At 40.4% G+C, this 19,543-nt stretch overlaps 1 protein-coding gene across 3 annotated transcripts in view; it reads right to left on the reverse strand.

The window, feature by feature from the left end:
* Window positions 1–19,543, reverse strand: part of KIAA0753 (KIAA0753 ortholog) — a 96,145-nt gene that overhangs the window by 47,045 nt on the left and 29,557 nt on the right. For all 3 annotated transcript variants that reach the window (XM_056126704.1, XM_056126705.1, XM_056126702.1), the window contains exons 8-11: window positions 16,555–16,787; window positions 11,701–11,867; window positions 8,713–8,832; window positions 6,904–6,993 (exon numbers count right to left, since the gene is read on the reverse strand). In XM_056126704.1, coding sequence (XP_055982679.1) covers window positions 6,904–6,993; window positions 8,713–8,832; window positions 11,701–11,867; window positions 16,555–16,787 — 610 coding nt within the window. The remainder of the gene's footprint in view (window positions 1–6,903; window positions 6,994–8,712; window positions 8,833–11,700; window positions 11,868–16,554; window positions 16,788–19,543) is intronic.

Consider the following 19,543-nt stretch of genomic DNA (forward strand, 5'->3'; position numbering starts at 1 on the left):
CTGACATAAAAATCAAGGAGCAGTCCAGAAATTTAAGAATAAAGAAAGAAGACAAGGAAAAAACTAAAAAACAAGGCAAGAAAATTTCTCAGAACTGAATGAAGTTCCTAAAACAATTTAAGAATATGTGAAACTTATGCACACCAAGTTAAAGCAACAGAAACTGTCTAGGGCTGGAGAGATAGCTCAACAAGCAAATATTTTGCATGCAGGCAGCCTGGGTACTATAGCCAATACTGCATGGGTCCCCTGACCCTGACACCTCTGAGAATGCCCCTTCATGTACTATTTGGCCTAAAGTTTTAAAAAGGAAAAAAGAGGGAAAATGTCTATATGCTTCTACAGAAGGATCAAACAAAGTGGAATTTAGATTTACTTTAAATTAGAAACAAGACAAAGGAATTGTTTTAAAAATGTGAACAGATTTTCATTTTTGGAAAGATGGAATAAATGTACTTTTCCCTCTTCCTTCTGTTAGGTAAGACCTGAATCTATTAAGTAGAACCATGCACACAGTAAATACAAAAGCACGTAAAGACTCAAAAGATGAGTAAAGAGGGTTAACCAACTACTTAGGATTATTAAGGATCGGAAGAAGAAGGTACCAGAGAAGCCAGCAATCCAGAAATGCAGACAAATAAAACCTCACCAAAAATACTTTACCTAGCCAAACTCTCACTTAGATCTGATGGAATGATATACAACTTCACAGATAAATAACAGCTCAGGAACTTCATAGACTCGAGACCAACTTTATAAAAATAACTGAAGGGGTAACTTTATGACAAATCTCACAAACATGCCAAACTTCTATCTCAATCAATGTCAATGACCAAAATGAATGAAGAGACAGAGTGGCAGGATGGATTAGAAAATTAAATTTAACCTTCTGCTGCCTAGAAGAAACATATTTAAACAGTAAAACAAACACACACTCAAAGTCAGCAGCTGGAAAAAGACAGTATTTCAAACCGCCACTCCCCCCAAAAAAAGAGACTGGGGTGGCCATACTTGTATCAAACAACATCAACTTCAGGCTTACAGAAGTTATGAAAAACTGAAAGGGTTATTCTCTAATAATCAAGGGATATATAAATCAAAAAGAACTTGTACTCCTAAACATAGATACACCTCATAATGGACCAGCAAAATACTTAAAACAACTGCTAATAGACTTGAAGAAAGATACTGACGACAAGACATTGGTAGTTGGAGACCTTAAACCACTCTGTTACCTCTCCATACATCAACTAGACTCAAATACAGCAAGGGAATACTGGCTTTGAAGGAAGAATTGGAAGAGAAGGGTTTAGTGGACAAATAAAGGGCTTTTTATCCGCTCAAAAGCAAAATACACGTTCTTCTTCAACACACACATGCAACACTCTCCAGAACAGACCCATGCTGGGCAACAAAACATACCTCCATAAAGAGAATGAATATTGTTATTAACTATCTTCTCAGACCATGATGCATTGAGAACAGAAGCTAATCACAAACAGAAACAGAGAAATAATCAAACAGCTGTAAATTAAACAGCTCTAAACAACAAGTGGGTCAGAAAGAAATCAGACAGGAAATCAAAAGATTCCTGGGCAGTGAGAATGAGGGCACAAGTTACCAGTACTTGTGGGGCACAGAAAAAGCAGTGTTAAAAAAGAAGTTCAAGTTCATAGCTATGCAATATGTAGCATTTCAATATATTTGCCTGAAATATTGTCTTCCCAAAAGCTACATCGGAACAGAAGAAAGGGTCTATATAAATAATATAACTGCAGAGGTCAAAAAACTGGAAAACCACAAACAAAATGAGGCCAAAGCAGGCAAGAGGAAGGGAACCACTAAAACTTAAGAGCAGAAAGTAATGAACTGGAATTAAAAACAACAAAACAATCCTAAAGGTTAATGAAACCAAGAGCTGGCTCTTTGAAAAAATAAACAAGATTAATAAACCACTAGCAAGACTCAGAAAGAGAGAACACCCTAATTAACTAAATCAAAAATGAAGGTGGGGGGCTGGAGAGATAGCACAGCGGGTAGGGCGTTTGCCTTGCACGTGGCCGACCCGGGTTCTATTCCCAGCATCCCATATGGTCCCCTGAGTACCGCCAGGAGTAACTCCTGAGTGCAGAGTCAGGAGTAACCCATGTGCATCACCAGGTCACACCTGAAAAGGAAAAAAAAAATAGACATCACAGAAATTCAAAGGACCATAATGGATTATTTTGAAAATTTTTATGCCACAAAACTAGAGAATCGGGAAGAAAAAGATAAATTCTTTGACACCTACAACGTACCAAGGCTGAACCAAGAAGATATGGAACACCTAAATAGATCTAACAGTATTGAGGAAATCAAAATGGTTATCAAAAGTCCCCTAAATGAGAAGAAGCCCAGGCCCAGATGGACTTCAACCCTTTAAAGAAGAGCTACTGCCAATCCTTTTTTAGGCTCTTTCAAATCCAACAATTCATCAAAAAGATCATAAACCATGACCAACTCGGAATCACCCAGAGGGTGCAAGGATGGTTCAACATAGCAAGTCAATCAATGGAATACACTTTATCAGTATAAGAAAAAAATAAAAACCAGATGATCATCAATGCATTTGACAAGATCCAGCACCTATTCATGATAAAAACTCTCAATAAAATGGGAACTGAAGGAACCTTCCTCAACACAGTGAAAGCCACAAGCCCACAGTAAACATCATACTCAACAAGGAAAAAACTCAAAGCATTCCCTCTAAGATAAGACAAAAGACAAGGTCGCCCACTCTCACCACTGCTATTTAATATAATACTGGAAGTACTTAATTAGGCAAGAAAATGATATTAAGGGCATCAAGATAGAAAAAGCAGATGCTAATCTCTCGCTATATGTAGATGATATGATTATAACATATGCATACACACATAAATAATGCACTACAGTGTGTGTAGTGAAGCAAAGTAGTTTTTAACTGAAACATTGAGAAAGATGTGAGGGGAGAGAAATAGAGAAATGTGTGGTAGGTTCAAGAGCGAACAGACGAACAAACAAACAGACTTCCCCATCATTGATATAGTGGAGCAAAACATGTTCAAGGGAGAACAGAGATTGAAGAGCAAGCCAATTCTATATTTAGAAAACACTAAAGATTCTACAGAAAAGCTCTTAGAAACAATAAACTTGCATAGTAAAGTAGCAAACTATAAAATCAACACAAAAAAGTTCATAGCTTCCTACATGCAAATAATAAAATAGGAGATTTTTTAAAAAAAAATCCCATTCACAAATGAGCTTCAGAAAGTCAAGTACCTAGGAATTGGCGTAACTAAAGAGGTGCAAATTCTATACAAAGAAAACTATAACACATCCAAAAAAATATAAGAGGACAGATGAAAATGGAAACATATCTGCTCACAGGTTGAGAGGATTAACATGACCCAAGTGGCAATACTCCCCAAAGCATTATACATATTCAATGCAGCCCATATAAGGATACTCATGACATCTTTCAAAGAAATACATCAAACACTGAAGTTGGGATTACTTTCTCCAACTTCAAACTCTATTACAAAGCAGTAGTAATTAAAACAGCATGGTACTGGAATAAAGACAGATCCTTAGATCAATGGAATAGTGTTGAGTATTCTGAGACAGAACTAAGGTATATGACCAGTTAATCTTCAATAAAGCAAAATATATGACGTTAAACAAGGAAAGTCTCTTATGTAAGTGGTGTTGGAAATTCTGGTTGGCCACATGCAAAAAATGAATTCAGACCTCTAATGCCATGCACAAAAGTCCAATCAAAGTCAATTAATAAACTCGATTTTCATACCTGAAGCACCATGACACTGAAGGCAGAAGCATTTTTAAGGATGAAATGCCACTGAACATGCTAGAGAAGCAAAGAAAAACTTATGGGACTACATTAAGTTAAAAAGTTTCTGCACCTCAAAGGAAACAATGATCAGAATACAAAGACAGCTGAAAGACTGGGAGAAATTATTTGCCCACCACCTATCTGATAAAACATTCATATCTAAGGTATATAAAGCACTGGCAGAACTTTATAAGAAAGACATCCAACCCCATCAAAAAACTAGGAGAAGAGAGAGGCTTGAGAGAGTACAGTGGGTAGGGCACTTGCCTTGCATACAGTCAACCCAGGTTCAACCCCCAACATCCCATATAGCTCCCTGAGCACCACTAGGAATGATTCCTGAGTGTGGAGCCAGGAATAAGCTTGAGCACCTGGTTATGGTCCAAAAATAAATGAACAACAAAAACAAAAACACTTCAAAACAGAACAAAACAAAAATGGTAGAAGAGATGAATAGGAACTTCCTCAAAGGAGAAATACAAATTGCCAAAAGGCATTATGAAAACATGATCTATATACCAATAATCATCAAGGAAATGCAGATCAAAACAAGATATCACCCCACACTAGGGACTGGCACCCCCCCAAAAAAAAAAGTTTGTGTGGATGCAGGGATTAAGGGACCTTCATTCACTGCTGGTAGAAATGTTGACTAGCCCAGCCTTTTTTTTCTTTTTAAAAGGTAGGAGTACTGCTATTTATTCAGCCATTGATTAAGCTGATTGGACTGGACATGAACTACACATCACTTTTCTTAAAATTTTTTAACTGGACATTCATGAGATAGATCATTACAAAGCGGTTCATTATTGGGTTTCAGTCATACAATGATCCAGCACCCATCCCTCCACCAGTGTACATTTCCCACCACCAATCTCCCCCGTTTCCCCACCACTATCCTCAACCCCCCACTCCCTAGCCCAGCCTCCCTCTATGGGAGGCACTTTCCTTCTTGCTCTCTCTCTCTCCTTTTCCTTTTATGCATTATGGTTTGCACTACAGGTGCTAAGAGGTCATGGTGTTTGTTCAGGGTATTCGGTATTTTTAATCAGGACGGTAAGGCTGGAGTAGCTTTTCAATTGGGTGGCGGTTTTGGGGTGTGGATGTGACTGCCAAGGCTTCAGGAAGTACAGAGAAGTTAGGGGAGGTAACCCATCCCCACCCCGAGAAAGCCTGAAGATTTCAGTCACAAAACCCACGTACCAGAATTTTTAACAGATTATATCTTGGTGTGGTCCATCCTGAGAAGGTAGATTCAGGCCGGGGGTATGGCTGCGATTTTGGATTGTGGAAGCAAGTGGCTGCCAAGGGCTCTGCTTGGGCGGGCACAGGCCAAACCACCCCTCCTCCAATTTACGCCAGTCTGTTCAGCCATGCGTGGGTCTGAGCTTAACTGCAGCTTTTGATCTCTTCCGAGACTTATCAATGGGTTTCTGAAATAAGGCCAATAAACAAGCCTATCTAGCTGAGCCAGAGGCGGTTTGTGGGCACAGCTCCCACATACCTTTTGGCCATTTAATTTCTTGGTAAAATTGGTCCCAAGTTGCTGGGGTCCGGCCAAAGGCACAGCGGCAATTTTGGGGTGTCAGGAAGCCTAAAAGGCACCATCAGAATGCTGATGCACTCACCCCACAGGTACAGGTTGACCTGTTGATGGCACCATACCCCCTAGCCCAGCCTTTTGAAAGGCAATTTTTGAAAAACAATTCCTCAAAAAACTAAGAATTGGGCTTCCATCTGACCCAGCAATATGACTACTTGGAAATACACCCCAAGGGCCTAATAATACAACACAGAAAATACACCGGCACTCCTATGTTCATTGCTGTACTATTCACAATAGTAAAAATCTGGAAACAACCCAAGTGCCCTTGAACAGATGACTGGATAAAGCTATGGAACATACACAGTGGAATATTACTTGGCCATAAGAAAATATGAAATCATACAATTTGCCAATATATGGATGGATATGGAGACTATCACGCTGAGATAAAATGAGTATGAGCAAAGAGGACAGGTACAGAATGATCTCACTCATATGTGGGATACAAACAGTAGAGGAGTAATTAATACCCAAAGTCAATGGAATGGAAGAGCAGGAACACTAGCCCTTAGCAGGAAGTTTGCCACTGTGGGAAGGGGGCGGGGGAAGACCATAGTATGGCAGGAAAGGGACCACTAGGACAATGATAGAGCTAAGTTGTCACTCTAGACCAGGACCAGCTGCTGGAAGGAGGTAAACTGACATTCATAATACCCTACCAGTAACAATATGGAAAATCCACTGTCTAAAGAGGAGGGGGGTTGGGAGGTGAGTGTCTGCCGTACAGGCAGGCTGGGAGCAGGAGGGAAACTAGGTGCATTAGTGGAGAGGGTGAAGGGACTGGTGTTTGAACACTGTACATCTGGAACTCAATCATAAATAACTTTGTAACTCTGCAATTCACAGTGATTCAATAAAAAAAAAAAATGCTGCCAAGACCAGAAAAAGAAACTATTTCCCAAAAAATATTGTATGCCTGACACAAAAGTATGAAGGTATTTATCCATCCATCCTTCATTCATTCATTCAGTTCTGAAAAGTCCCAAAAGGCCCAGAATGGCTGGTCAAACTATCGAGGCCAGTAAGAACAGGCAAGCATTTACTAGTCTTCCTCAGTAATAAACACAAACCTCAATTTTTGAAGCCTATCGATTTTGTCAGTTTTGAGATCATTCAATTCCTTTGTTCTTCTGGACACTTCAGCATGAAGCCAATCAAGCCTAAAGGACAGTTCAAAAGAGTCATTCTAACTCTCCTCAAAGCAGTCAGGCGCCCCTTGGGCTTCAATCTTGGCTCCACTATTTGTACTTTAGGTGATTTGGGTAAAATATCACCTGGATATTTTAAGTGATTTCAAAGTCTTTACTCAAACAGCCAATAAACAGAAGTGTGACTATGCCTTTAAACTATCTCAATTTTTAGATTCGGCTAGATGCTGTGAAATAGATCTTCTTTATCCTTTTCTGTTGTACAAACAGATATTTACCTCTGCTTTTGCATTTTGTCCATTTCTTCAGCTTTTAATTCTTCCAATTCTGTCAATCTTTTAGAAGTTTCAGCATCAAGCCAAGCAAGTCTAGTAGAAAATACACAAGAGTCAGACCAATTCTGCTTAGACTGCAGGATATCATTACCACAGAAACAGGAGTCAGGATCCCCCCAGAGCCCAATTTAGCTCAATTGAAGATGTTAATAGGTACTCATGTAGTACTCATAAAGTTCTACATGTAAAGTCAAAGTTCCTGAGTAAAAATATATTTACTTGGTAGTACAGTGGGTAAGGTGCTTGCCTTGCACATGGCCAACCCAGGTTTGATTCCTGGTATCTACTATGGTTCTTCAACCTCCCCCCTAAAGTAATCCCTAAGCACGAGGTGTGGCCCCAAAATAAAACCAAACAAGCACTTCTATTTATAGTACAATAAGAAATGGTCCACAAATGTTCGCTAGAAAACTAGCCACCACATACTGAGAATTGGGAAAAGGAAAGTGAAGTCAAATAAAAACATAAAGGAAAAGCTAACTGAACAATGTCATCACATGTGAAAAGCATCTGATGCAATTTAGAAGATGTGAATATTATTTAATTATGTACTGGTTCATTTTTATTTTTGCTTTGTTATAACTGCAAGAACAATTTCAGCTGAACAACTGCAGAGCAATTTACTTCCACTGCTCTATTTCCATGGAATGTTCTCAATCCACTATCACACACGCCAAGTCTACTCCTCAAATCCTTATCCCTACTTCCATCCAGCTGCATGAAACCTAGATTTTTACAGCAAAAAACCTATCTATCCTCTAAACTCTCTCAGTACATAACTTCTTAGTGCTTAGAGTACTTATCATAACCTATATTGAGAGCTAATAAGCTAATTCTTTCTACTAAGTGGGGGCCCAGACTGTCTCTAGAGTTTGCCACATACTCTTATATAAGAAATAAGCAACCAGGACTGAAGGGATAACTCCACAGGCTGGAAGATACATTTTGTATGCACTGACCCTCAAACAGTTAGGAGTGACCCCCAAGCACTGAGCAGGGAGCAGCACCTGAGTCCTGTTAGATGTAGGACCCACCCACCCCACCCCTGATCCCCATAAAAAACAAAAGTAATCAATACATACAGAAAAGTTTAGTACCTTATCTTTTCTTGTTTGTTTTTTCTTTTTGAGTCACATCCGGCGATGCACAGGGGTTACTCCAGGCTCATGCACTCAGGAATTATTTTTGGTAGTGCTCAGGGGACCATATGAGATACTGGGAATCGAACCCAGGTTGGCTGTGTGCAAGGCAAATGCCCTAACCGCTGTTCTATCGCTCCATCCCCAGTTTAGTACTTTACCTTTTAAGTCACTAACTTTATACATAGGACTGAGAACAAAGCTTATAAATGTGAGAGAGATGCCAGAAAGTGAGTACAGTGGACAGGATGCTTGTCTTGCATGTGGTCAACTGAGTTGGACCCCAACACCAATATAATTCCCCGAGACCTGCCAGGAGTGATCCCTAAGTTCCACCAGGTATGCCTGCACCCAATCAAAAACAAAAAACAAAAAACAAAAAACAAAAAAAACACAGGAATACGGGGCTGGAGATAGTATCACGGTGTAGTAGACTACTTACATGTAGTCACCCAGGTTTGATCCCCAGCATTACATATAGTCCCTCAAGAACCACTAGAAGTTACCCGGGTGTGACCCCAAAACATAAACAACAACAAGAAAAAATAAAACCCAGAGTCTACATGAAAGAAAGTTTATAACTTACAAAGATTTGAAAAATACAAGTACAAACCTGGCTGCTTCCTGGTCAATAGCATCTCTGAACTGATTTTCATCTGGATTCTCTTCTTGCTCGAGAGATTGTTCTTTTGTTGCCTCTCTGGAGCTAGAGTTTGCCTTTAGCCAAGCAACACTAGAAAGACAGACACAGAGAGGGGAGAGAGAGAGAGAGAGAGAGAGAGAGAGAGAGAGAGAGAGAGAGAGAGAGAGGAGAGAGAGAGAACACATTCTGTAATCATTCATTCCATGTCGAGTAACTCACCTAAAGACACCAGGTCAGAGAAGATCAAACCATTAAAATAATGGTGGACTATAGCATCTCTCAAATGGGGGCCAAATGGCCCCACATGGGTCCCTAGGGTATTCCAAACACTGTAAGTGCATAATTGGGGGGTGGGGGTAAGGTATGGGACTGGGGGCTTACTGATGGGAGGGCTACCATAGGAAGGAAGCAGGGTTAGAAGGGAGTCAGTGTGTGAAAAAATATTGAGAAACACTGGATCTATAACGTGGGACCATAAACCAGAAGCTCAATGTACAAGGAGTCAGGCTCAGTGTCAAAGGAAATTAATTCTCCTTTGCTTCAGAGAAGCCATGCCACAGCCATGCTCAAGGCCACTCTTCACACGCTCGGATGAGCCTCACGCATGCAGGAACTGGCAGAGGATCCCACATATGTGGGACCCGGGACTGAGATCGCCAAGAGTGCTCAGATTGGGACTGGGCCTCCTCCACCCAGATCCCCCATTTTCCAGTAGTGTGGCAGTCACACCCACAAACTGCCCCATGGCGCCATGTAGTCCCATCAATGGCCAAGATCCAGAGATTACAAAACAAAGCTCCCAGAAGCCATGGCTGCAAACGCGACCTCTTATAGTCTAGCCCACTGATATACCTAAAGAAGCACACGTTTGGTTTTAACATATTGTTTGTCTTCTCTTATATATACTGTCTGTACCTCTCGGAGAGCCCAGCAAGCTACTGAGAATATCCCGCCTGCATGGCAGAGCCTGGCAAGCTCCCATGGCGTATTTGATTATGTCAAAAACAGTAAGAATAACGGGTCTCAGTTCCCTGACCCTGAAAGAGCCTCTAATGAGGCACCATTGGGAAGGACAAATAAGGAGAGGGTGCTAAAATCTCAGGGCTGGGATGAATGGAGACGTTACTGGCGCCTGCTTGAGCAAATCGATGAACAATGGGATGACAGGGATACAGTGCTTGCTTCAGAGAAGCAACCCCAACTGCGAATAACCGTCAATTATAGAAAGATGGAAGAACTTTAACAAAATGCTATTATTCTATGAATCTAGGCCACTAATTACATCCCATATTATAAACTAACTCTTTCTCTTTATAAATAGACCTAATCCAGCATCGAACCTAGAGTCCTATGTACTCTCCCCACTGCCATAAATACACTCCAGAAGATAGTCTACAATGTGATTTATAATGCTGACTTCCAACTAATTCATGTTTTCATGAGCTGACAAACTTAATTCACTTCTCTACACTAAAACATATATAAACACACAAAATCTAGAGAAATAAACAGTACACTGTAAGCACATTATAAAAGCTGAGCTACCTAAGTCATTATCTCTTCAACTTTAATATAAGGGTTGAATGATATTAGTCAGTCTTATTCCATCAGCCTTGCAAAAGGCAGGGCCAAATCACTGCTCTCACTTGCTTCTTCCACATGCCTGCCTTCTGCTTCTTCCATTTACCGGTGTACCATCTGGTCCCTTCCACTGTGCTTTCAAGAGCTATTATTCCCATGATCCAGAGACAATACAGCAAGGGAAAGTGCTTGCCTTGAATGCCATCAACCTGGTTTCAATTCCCAGCACCAAATATAGTTTCCTGACCCCCGCTACGAGTGAGCAGTCAGGAGTATGCCCTGAGCAGAGCTGGGCATAGCCACCAAACCAAAACACAACAAAACCACCACCACACAACAACTAAACAAAACCCCCAAACACCCACAAACAAAAAGAACTACTTGATTCTTGGTAAGCAAGCTCCCATTTACCTTTCAACTATCTCCCCCTAAAATAAGACTATTTCCATCTATTTCTTGCTACTCCTGGAGCAGCTCTGTGGAATGGTGGCTCTCCTCTGAATGTACTCTAAATGGGAGAGCATGTCAGTGTTAGCCTGACTGGCCCCACAGGCAGAGCAGTGTCTATGAGTTCAGTATGGTTTTAGGACTACTATGATTTCATTTCATTCTCCCCCCATGCCACACCAGGAAATGTTTAGGGCTTACTCCTGGCTCTGGCTTCAGGACTCATGCCTGGCAGTACTCATGGGACCATCCGTGAGATGTCGGGGATTGAACCTAGTCAGCCATGAGCAAAGCAAGTGCCCTACCTGCTGTACTATCACTCTGGTCCTATAATTCATAATTATCTTGGCTAACTGTAGGATGCTGGTGGTGCCAGGGATCAAACCAGGGCCACACACATGCCCTACTGCTGAGCACTAGAATTATTTTTGAATATTCATTCAACAATGGTTTCCTAAATGCCTACTAAGATTTACAAAATGCCAGGCAATGTACTAGGCACTGACATTAAGATATGTGAAGGCAAAGCTCTTGGCCCCAAATAACTAGAATCTGTTTATTCTCGACGTCCACAGAGTGCTGGGACAGCCTATATTTAGATCCCACCACACTTCCAAACAGAAAACCAAGTCACATCATTCACCTAAACAAGATTTTTTTCTTAATGGAAATCAAATTTTAATGTTTTAAGCAATAGGTCACTTTTGATTTATGGAGGAATATAAAAATACATGGGCGAGAGTGACAGTACAGTGAGTAGGGCATCTGCCTTGCACATGGCCAACCTGGGTTGATCCCTGCGCACTGCCAGGAGTAATTTCTGAATGCAGAGATTCAGAAGTTACCCCAGAGCATCACCAGGTGTGACCCAAAAAGGGAGGAAAAAAAAAGAAAACCATGTCCCAAATGGTAGCTTAAATTTTAACCTACCACTTAGGAGATGCTGGCGGAGATGTAGGGTTTGGAGGTATCCAAGGAGCCCTATGCTCTTTCATAGGCTGCTGGCTCATTTTTAATCTGGATGAAACTGTTGTCTGCTGCAACCTGCTTTTGCTGTGAAATTGAGTTGGTCTAGTTTTTTCAGCTTTGTGGAGTCCCTGGTAGGAGATAAACACATTATAAAGCCAAATCAGTATTAAAGAAACTGATTCTGATTTCTGGCTTACTGAATGGCCAAGTATCCCTATGCTTGTTCATATTTTCCATTCAGTTAAAAAAAAAAAAAAGGGAAAGCACCGTGGTAGATATTTGAGTGAGGTAAGTTACACATAAGTTACATGAAAACAAATCAAGTTGAGGAGCTATGCAAAAATGCAAAATGAGAATCCCTGACTTGGCCCTATTCTTATACATATATAAACACCAATCCTGCCCCCCACACTGTCACTGTCCACTGTCCTCCCGTTGTTCATCAATTTTGCTTGAGTAGGCCCAGTAACATCTCCATTTTTTGGAGAGTACTTGTTACTGTGTTTGGCCTATCGAATACGTCCTGGGTAGCTTGCCTGGCTTTGCCATGTGGGCGAGATATTCTCAGTAGCTTGCCAGGCTCTCTGAGGAGGCCACGCCCACATGCTGAAGCGTCTTCCCGTCCAAGAATGACGGTTGAACTGTGTGCTGGAGGGTAAGGAGGCTGTATGAATTCAGGGGCAGGACTTCTGGGGGACTCACTGTCGAGCTCACTCTCATCTTCTATGTCAGCCGGTCCATTTTGCTTCCCACACAATTAACCAAAATAAGAATAAACTTTAAAATACTTTTTTTTGGTCTTTGGGTCATACCTGACAATGCTCAGGGGTTAGTCCTGGCTCTGCACTCAGAAATCACCCTTGGCCATGCTGGGGGCACATATGGTATGCTGGGGATAAACCCTGGGTTGGCCGCATGCAAGGGAAATGTCCTGCCCACTGTACTATCGCTCTAACCCCTGTGAATTATTACTGACTAAAAAATACTTAACTCTGTGGGTTTTAGGTTCACCTATACAATAGAAATTTTTTACAAGTTTCTAGAAGATGAAAGGGACAAATAATGTAGGAGGAATAAGAGATAAATGTATAGTAGAAGTGTTGTGCTATCAAAACAATGAATCAGGGGCTAGAGCAATAGCAGAGCAGGTAGGGCATTTGCCTTGCACACGGCCGACCCAGGTTCTAATCCCAGCATCCCATATGGTCCCCTGAGCACCGCCAGGAGTAACCCCTGAACATTGCCATGTGTGATCCAAAAAGCAAAATAAAATTAAAAAAAAAAAATAGAATGAATCAGGCTACTGAGCACAAGCCTCTGACAAAGAGCACCAAGCTAACATTATATGAGCTTAATCTTTACTTCTCATGAGCCCCCACATTGAAGGGAATAAAACTTGACCCTAATCCATGGCCTATATTTAACTGCTAAATATTCTTTTTTCGGGGTCACAGGACAATACACAGGTTTGTTACAGAGGTTTCTGGACAGCACCATCAAATAACAGTAACAACAATAAGAGTATTTAGACTAATAGATGGTCTTCTAGAGAGTTTTATAATGGTAGGCCCTAAATTAAAATAAAAATATAAAAACATAGTTTGCTCTTCAAGCCCATGTTCTCCCTTGAACACATTATCTCACTTGCTTGTCTGTGCTTCCTTGTTTGCTTTATTTCCACTCTGGAGAAGTTTGTGTTCTCCTTCAAGCATGTACTTCTTTCTCTCCCCTCATATCTTTCTAAGTTAAGTTTTAATAAAAAACTATCTTTCTTCAACAAAATAAACAAAAGAGAAATTACGCTTAAAAGGTGAAATAGAGGCTTGCTAGCCAAGTCTGTGTCCTCTCTTGAATATGTATCTCATTTGCTTCTCTCTCTACTCCTTTTCATCCTGGAGAAGCCTGTGTTCTCTCTCATGCATGTACTTCTCGTTTTCTCTCTTCACATCTAATTAAGTTTTAATAAAAACTACCTTGCTGCCATTCCTCCAGCTGGACTCCCTTGCCTCGGGACTTAAGCCTCACTCAGCAATTAACCTGCTGAAAATTCGGTATGCGGGTCTCCTCCTAGCTCCCTGTATTTCCAGAAGCCCCAGGAGTGACACTCACAAACCACCTCTGGCACCACGTAAGCTCATCTACTGGCCTTGCTCCAAAGACCCGTAAGTAAATCTCTAAAGAGATCAACTTGCCGGGAAATTTTTTTCTTGGACATTCAGGGAACCCAGGAGCAGGCAACTCAGCCCTGTGCCTGCCCAAACAGAGCACCAGCAGCCACTTGCTCCCACACTGCAAATTCACTGCCATGCCTCAAGCCCAACTCCATAGTGTCAGGACAGAGCCTCACCTAGAAATTAACTTCTGAATATTCGGGAATATGGGTCTTTGTAACTGACATTTGGTTTTCTCAGGGTCGGGATGGTCTACCTTCTCCCAGCTACCTGTACTTCCAGAAGCCCAGGAAGCCACATCCATACCCCCAAACCACAGTCTAGTTAAAAATTTAACTCCAACTGTATTACTCATTTGAAAATTCTGGAATTTCTGGTCACACAACATCCCCAAGTTCTAGTAGGAACATACTAGATTAGATGGGATATATATAACACAGAAATCAACCAATCTTGACTAACCAAATAGTAGCACAGAAGGCTTAACCTGTAACAACATCTTAGTAATCTCCAATACTAGGACTAAATGTCTCTATGGTGAGACAAAACAATTTACACTAATTTTCTTCTAAGGAAATATTTTTTATTTCGTTAGCAACTTATTTATAACAGGCAGTATAAAATAAATTATTGTGGGCTTGTTACAGAGGAAGTCTTGAGAGATAGTCGGGAAAACTGGAGACAATGGTGGAGGGAAGATGATAATGGTGGTGGGATTGGTGTTGGAATACTAAATGCCTATAACAAATCATCATAAACAAGTTTGCAAACTACAGTTTATGTAAACTGTAGGGGAAAAATTTATGTAAATAGGCCTTACCTATTTCATGTAAACTCGAAAATATATCAGCACAGAATTTCTTTGAAAGTTTTATTAATGACAGGTAAGGCATGATTATTACAATATAATATAAATATTATAATATTTATATTATAATACAATATGTTTATTATAATATAAATTTAATATAATTTATATTATAATATAAATTATTATAATTATTTATAATGATTCACGGATCACGGTCCTCCCATTGTTCATCGATTTGCTTGAGCGGGCCCAGTAACATCTCCTTCATGAGACTTCTTGTTACTGTGTTTGGCATATCGAATACGTCACGGGTAGCTTGCCAGGCTCTGCCGTGCGGGCGAGATACTCTCGGTAGCTTGCCGGGCTCTCTGAGAGGGACAGAGGAATTGAACTCGGGTTGGCCATGTTGGCTGCGTGCAAGGCAAACACTCTACCGCTGTGCTATCGCTCCAGCCCCATAATTATTTATAATAAATTATTTTATTATAATTTCCACATTTCCACCTGGCCTCCCTGATATTAAAGTTAAGGTTATCTTTTGCACATGTTACTATTTGCTGGGTGGAACACATCTGCTATGCTTAGGACTTATTCCTGGCTCTGCACTCAGCATTCCTGGCAGCGCTAAGAGGACCACATGTGGTGTTGGGGATCAAATTAGGGCTAGCCATGTGCAAATATAAAATAATATTTAATGCAATATACTTTAGATTCCAGAATTGAAAACTTGCTTATGCAAATGAGAAGAAACATTTTTATTATATTGTATTAAAGGGCCTTCTATATGTGTTTATATATATATATATGCAAAATTGGCTCTTACTGATTCATTTTCTGATCATTCTGTCATTTCTTAAAGTTTTGTTGAACAAGTAATATAAAGTAAATTTGTTATCTGTCAAAGGGGACAGGTTGGAGATGGGAAAGAAAATGGGGACATTGGTAGAATGAGGGTCACACTAGTGTGCTGGAACACTAAAAGCCTGAAACAACTATATAATGAACTACTTCGTATGTTTTTAACTAAACAATGTTTAATGACAGGTAAGGCATGATTATTACAAAATGAGATGTTTTTAATTAAAAAAAAAAGTAAAAAAAAAAACCCAAAACAACTATCTTACCTCACCAAAATAAATAAAATATAAACTAAGTTAAAAATACAATGGTAGGCCCTAAATTAAGTTTAAAATATAAGTTGGTTCCCAAAGCCATTTTAGAAAGTAAGTTTACCCTACTGTTTTTTAATAATGAGCGAATATTTGTCAATATTTATCCTTAATAGCAACCAAATTTTTCTTTTAAGGAAGCAAATCTAATTAATTCCAATTACATATTTCTAAATAAGAATTAAAAAACAAAACAAAACAAAACTTTCAAATGACCTCCCTGATTAGGACCTTGGTACCAAATAAATTAGGATATTCTCAAACCAGGTCAAAAGAGAATGCCCTGTCCTAGAAATTAAAAAAAAAAATTGTCCTTTTTGAGAGAATACCTAGCAGTGTCCTGCAGTTACTACTGGCTTGATGCTGGGGGTCACTCCTATAGTGCTCTAGGGACCACACAGTGTGAGGAGACAAATCTAGAGCCTCACAAATTTAATGCAAATGCGCTACCACTGAGTCACAGCCAGACAAAAATTGTTAATTTTTGTTTAAAAATTTAAAAATTCTGGAGCTAAGTCAGTATATTTTAAATAGCTGAATTCTAAGGCTGGATTTCAAATGCTTGAAAACTCAAAATCTGGCCCCCACTGGTTATTGGATTATGTGATCCTCTATAAGATCAAATAAATACAAATGGAACAAAAGATAGAAAAGATTTTCATACTTGCTGTTGCTGTCTTGCTGGCACCAGACCATCTTTCTTCTTAAATGGCACATAAGTTACAGACTTCTTTTTCACCGCTCGTGTTTTTGCCAAGGCTGATGCCTTTTCTTTGAAGTTTGCATTTTGGTCTAAGACAGATGGAGCTTTTTCCAGGGGGATATCAGCATCTAATATACTGAGCTCATTCTCCAACCTTTCAGTCACTGGAATCTCTGCATCAGATTGACAGTTACCTATGATGAGATTTCAGAAGGATTAAGTTGAAGGAAATGCTATTCAAGTCAAGCCGATTATCTATGGTGAGGTAAGCTTCAAATCTAACTCATAACCCTGCAGAACACGGAATGTTTTATGCCAAAGCTCCTCCTCATCCTATGAATATGACCTCAGATCTATAAGCAGAAACCAAAGTGTCCTCAGTGACTCCCTAAACCTCAAGCCTCCCACATTTCCACCTGGCCTCCCTGATAATAAAGTTAAGGTTATCTTTTGCACATGTTACTATTTGCTGGGTGGAACACATCTGCTATGCTTAGGACTTATTCCTGGCTCTGCATTCAGTGAGCATTCCTGGCAGTGCTAAGAGGACCATATGTGGTGCTGGGGATCAAATTAGGGCTAGCCATGTGCAAAGCAAGCACCTTAACCGCCAAACCAATCTCTCCAGCCTCACACTTGGCTTACTTCTGATACTATCCAAGGTCAGGCAGTATATGTGGCTGCCACAATAATATTTCCTCACTGACCTTTTTCTTTAATTAAAACTTCACCAATTCTTTTGCTATAAGTATTTAAATGTCATTCTCAAATTCTTCAAAGGCGTCTAACTTGATGTAGAATAAAGTCTGAACTACATAATGATGTTCAAGACGTGAAGGGAAAGGAAACTGGCTATATGGCAATGTTTTCTACATAAAAAAATTCAAGAGAATCTACAAACTGTTATAACTAAAAAGAGAATTCTGCAGATTTCCCCATGAAAGAAGAAAATTTTTTAAAAAATTCAGTATCATTTCTAAATGTCAAATAGCTAAGATAAAAGAGAAGAGGGGAAAAATACTCATAACATGGCAAACAACAAGACATTTGGTATGATATCTAAAAAAAATTGACACGAGGACTGGGTACTGTAGCTGGGTGGAAGAATGCCTGCCTTGATAATGGGTTTGATTCCCTTGCCACAAAATAAATATAAAAGAAGTTCTAAATAATTTTCATGAATGAAAAGAATATTGGTGGTGGGAAGATAATTTCCTGAGAGCTGGCAAGCTGGAAGCAGTTTGGGACACAGAAGCTACCATAATGGTGGCTGCACAGCCCTAATGCCTGGCTACTCTCAAGGGTGGGTATGATTTTTTAGAAGGGGCGGTTGCTCATGCAGCTGCCATTTAATTTCCCCCCCCATATCCTATTTGGGGAAAGATGAGACCACCACCCACCAGGCTCCCCAGATCCCTCCCAGGCAAGTGAATGGGGGGACGCTGTGTACTACAAAAGAACCACCTCTAGAATATCATAGGCACCATGTGGAAACAGTGCAGAACCCTACCACAAGGAGTGGATGAATACAGAAGCCCTGAAGCTTCAACAAGCAATGTCCACATATATATTCTCCCTGATAATTCAGTGATAAAATAGCGAGGAAATTTAATGAGCTCAATGAAACTGTGGATTGGACAGCCAGTAAAAATATAGGAGGAAGTAAGAGCGGAATTAAGAAAACAGAAATGTCATTAAAAATTCAGCAGATGAAATAAAAAAAAAAACTCAATTGTGCCCTTAACAGTTGAGTAACAACAGCTGAAGGCAAATTCAGTGAGCTTGAGGGAGAGATGTGAAAACCTCCAAGGGGACAGCAGAGGGTGGAAAAAGTCCTTGAACAGAACTGTGGGCTAAATTCAAGCAGAACAACATAAGAATCATTAGAGTCCCACAGAGACAGAGAGTAACCCCAAGGAGATAGTAATAGCTAAAGATACTACTGCTAAAAAATTCCCACAGCTGGAGAATTTAGGAATCCTGATCAATGAAGCTCAAAGCATACCAGCTAGAAAGACTCTAAGACATATCCTAATCAAAATGACAAGCACTATAGGGATACAATACCCCAAGGAAATTAGATTTACAGCAGACTTATTCAATGAAACCCTCCAGGCCCATGGACAATGGTGGGATATAGTTAAAAAGGCCCTCCCGTTGTTTATCGATTTGCTCGAGCGGGCCCAGTAACATCTCCATTGGAGACTTTGTTGTTACTGTGTCTGGCATATCGAATACGTCACGGGGAGCTTGCCAGGCTCTGCCGTGCGGGCGAGATCCTCTCGGTAGCTTGCCGGGCTCTCCGAGAGGGGCGGAGGAATCGAACTCGGGTCGGCCATGTTGGCTGCGTGCAAGGCAAACGCCCTACGGCTGTGCTAAAAAAAAAATCAATGAAATGGAAGCTCCACTAAAAATACTTTACCCAAATTAAGCTTTGAAGGAAGGATGCACAAATTCGTGGATAAACAACAGCTCAGGAACTTCAGAGACTCAAAACCAATCTTGATGACTGGTTAAAGAAACTTTGATACATTTACACAATTGAGTACTATGTAGATGTTAGAAAAGAAGTCATGAAATTCACATACAAGTGGTACTACATGGAAAGTATCATGTTAAGCGAAATGAGTCAGAAAGAGAGGGATAGACATAGAAAGATTGCGTTCATCTGGGGAACATAAAGTAACAAAATAGGAGACTAACACCTAAAAATGGTCGAGATTAGCAGGAATTTTGCTCCGTGGCTTGGAGGCCAGCCACACATGCTATGGGAAAAGGCAGCTCAGATAGAGAAGGGAGCACCAAATAAAGGGTGTTGGGAGGATCCTCCCAGGGTGGGAGAAGCATGCTGAAAGTAGACTAGAGACCAAACATGACTGCCACTCATTGCCTCTTTTGCAAACCACAACACCCAAAAGGAGAGAGAGAACAAAAGGGAATGCCCTGCCAC

The sequence above is a fragment of the Sorex fumeus genome, unplaced genomic scaffold (genome assembly GCF_029834395.1).
Source record: "Sorex fumeus unplaced genomic scaffold, SorFum_2.1 ptg000063l, whole genome shotgun sequence".
NCBI classification, from domain to species: domain Eukaryota; kingdom Metazoa; phylum Chordata; class Mammalia; order Eulipotyphla; family Soricidae; genus Sorex; species Sorex fumeus.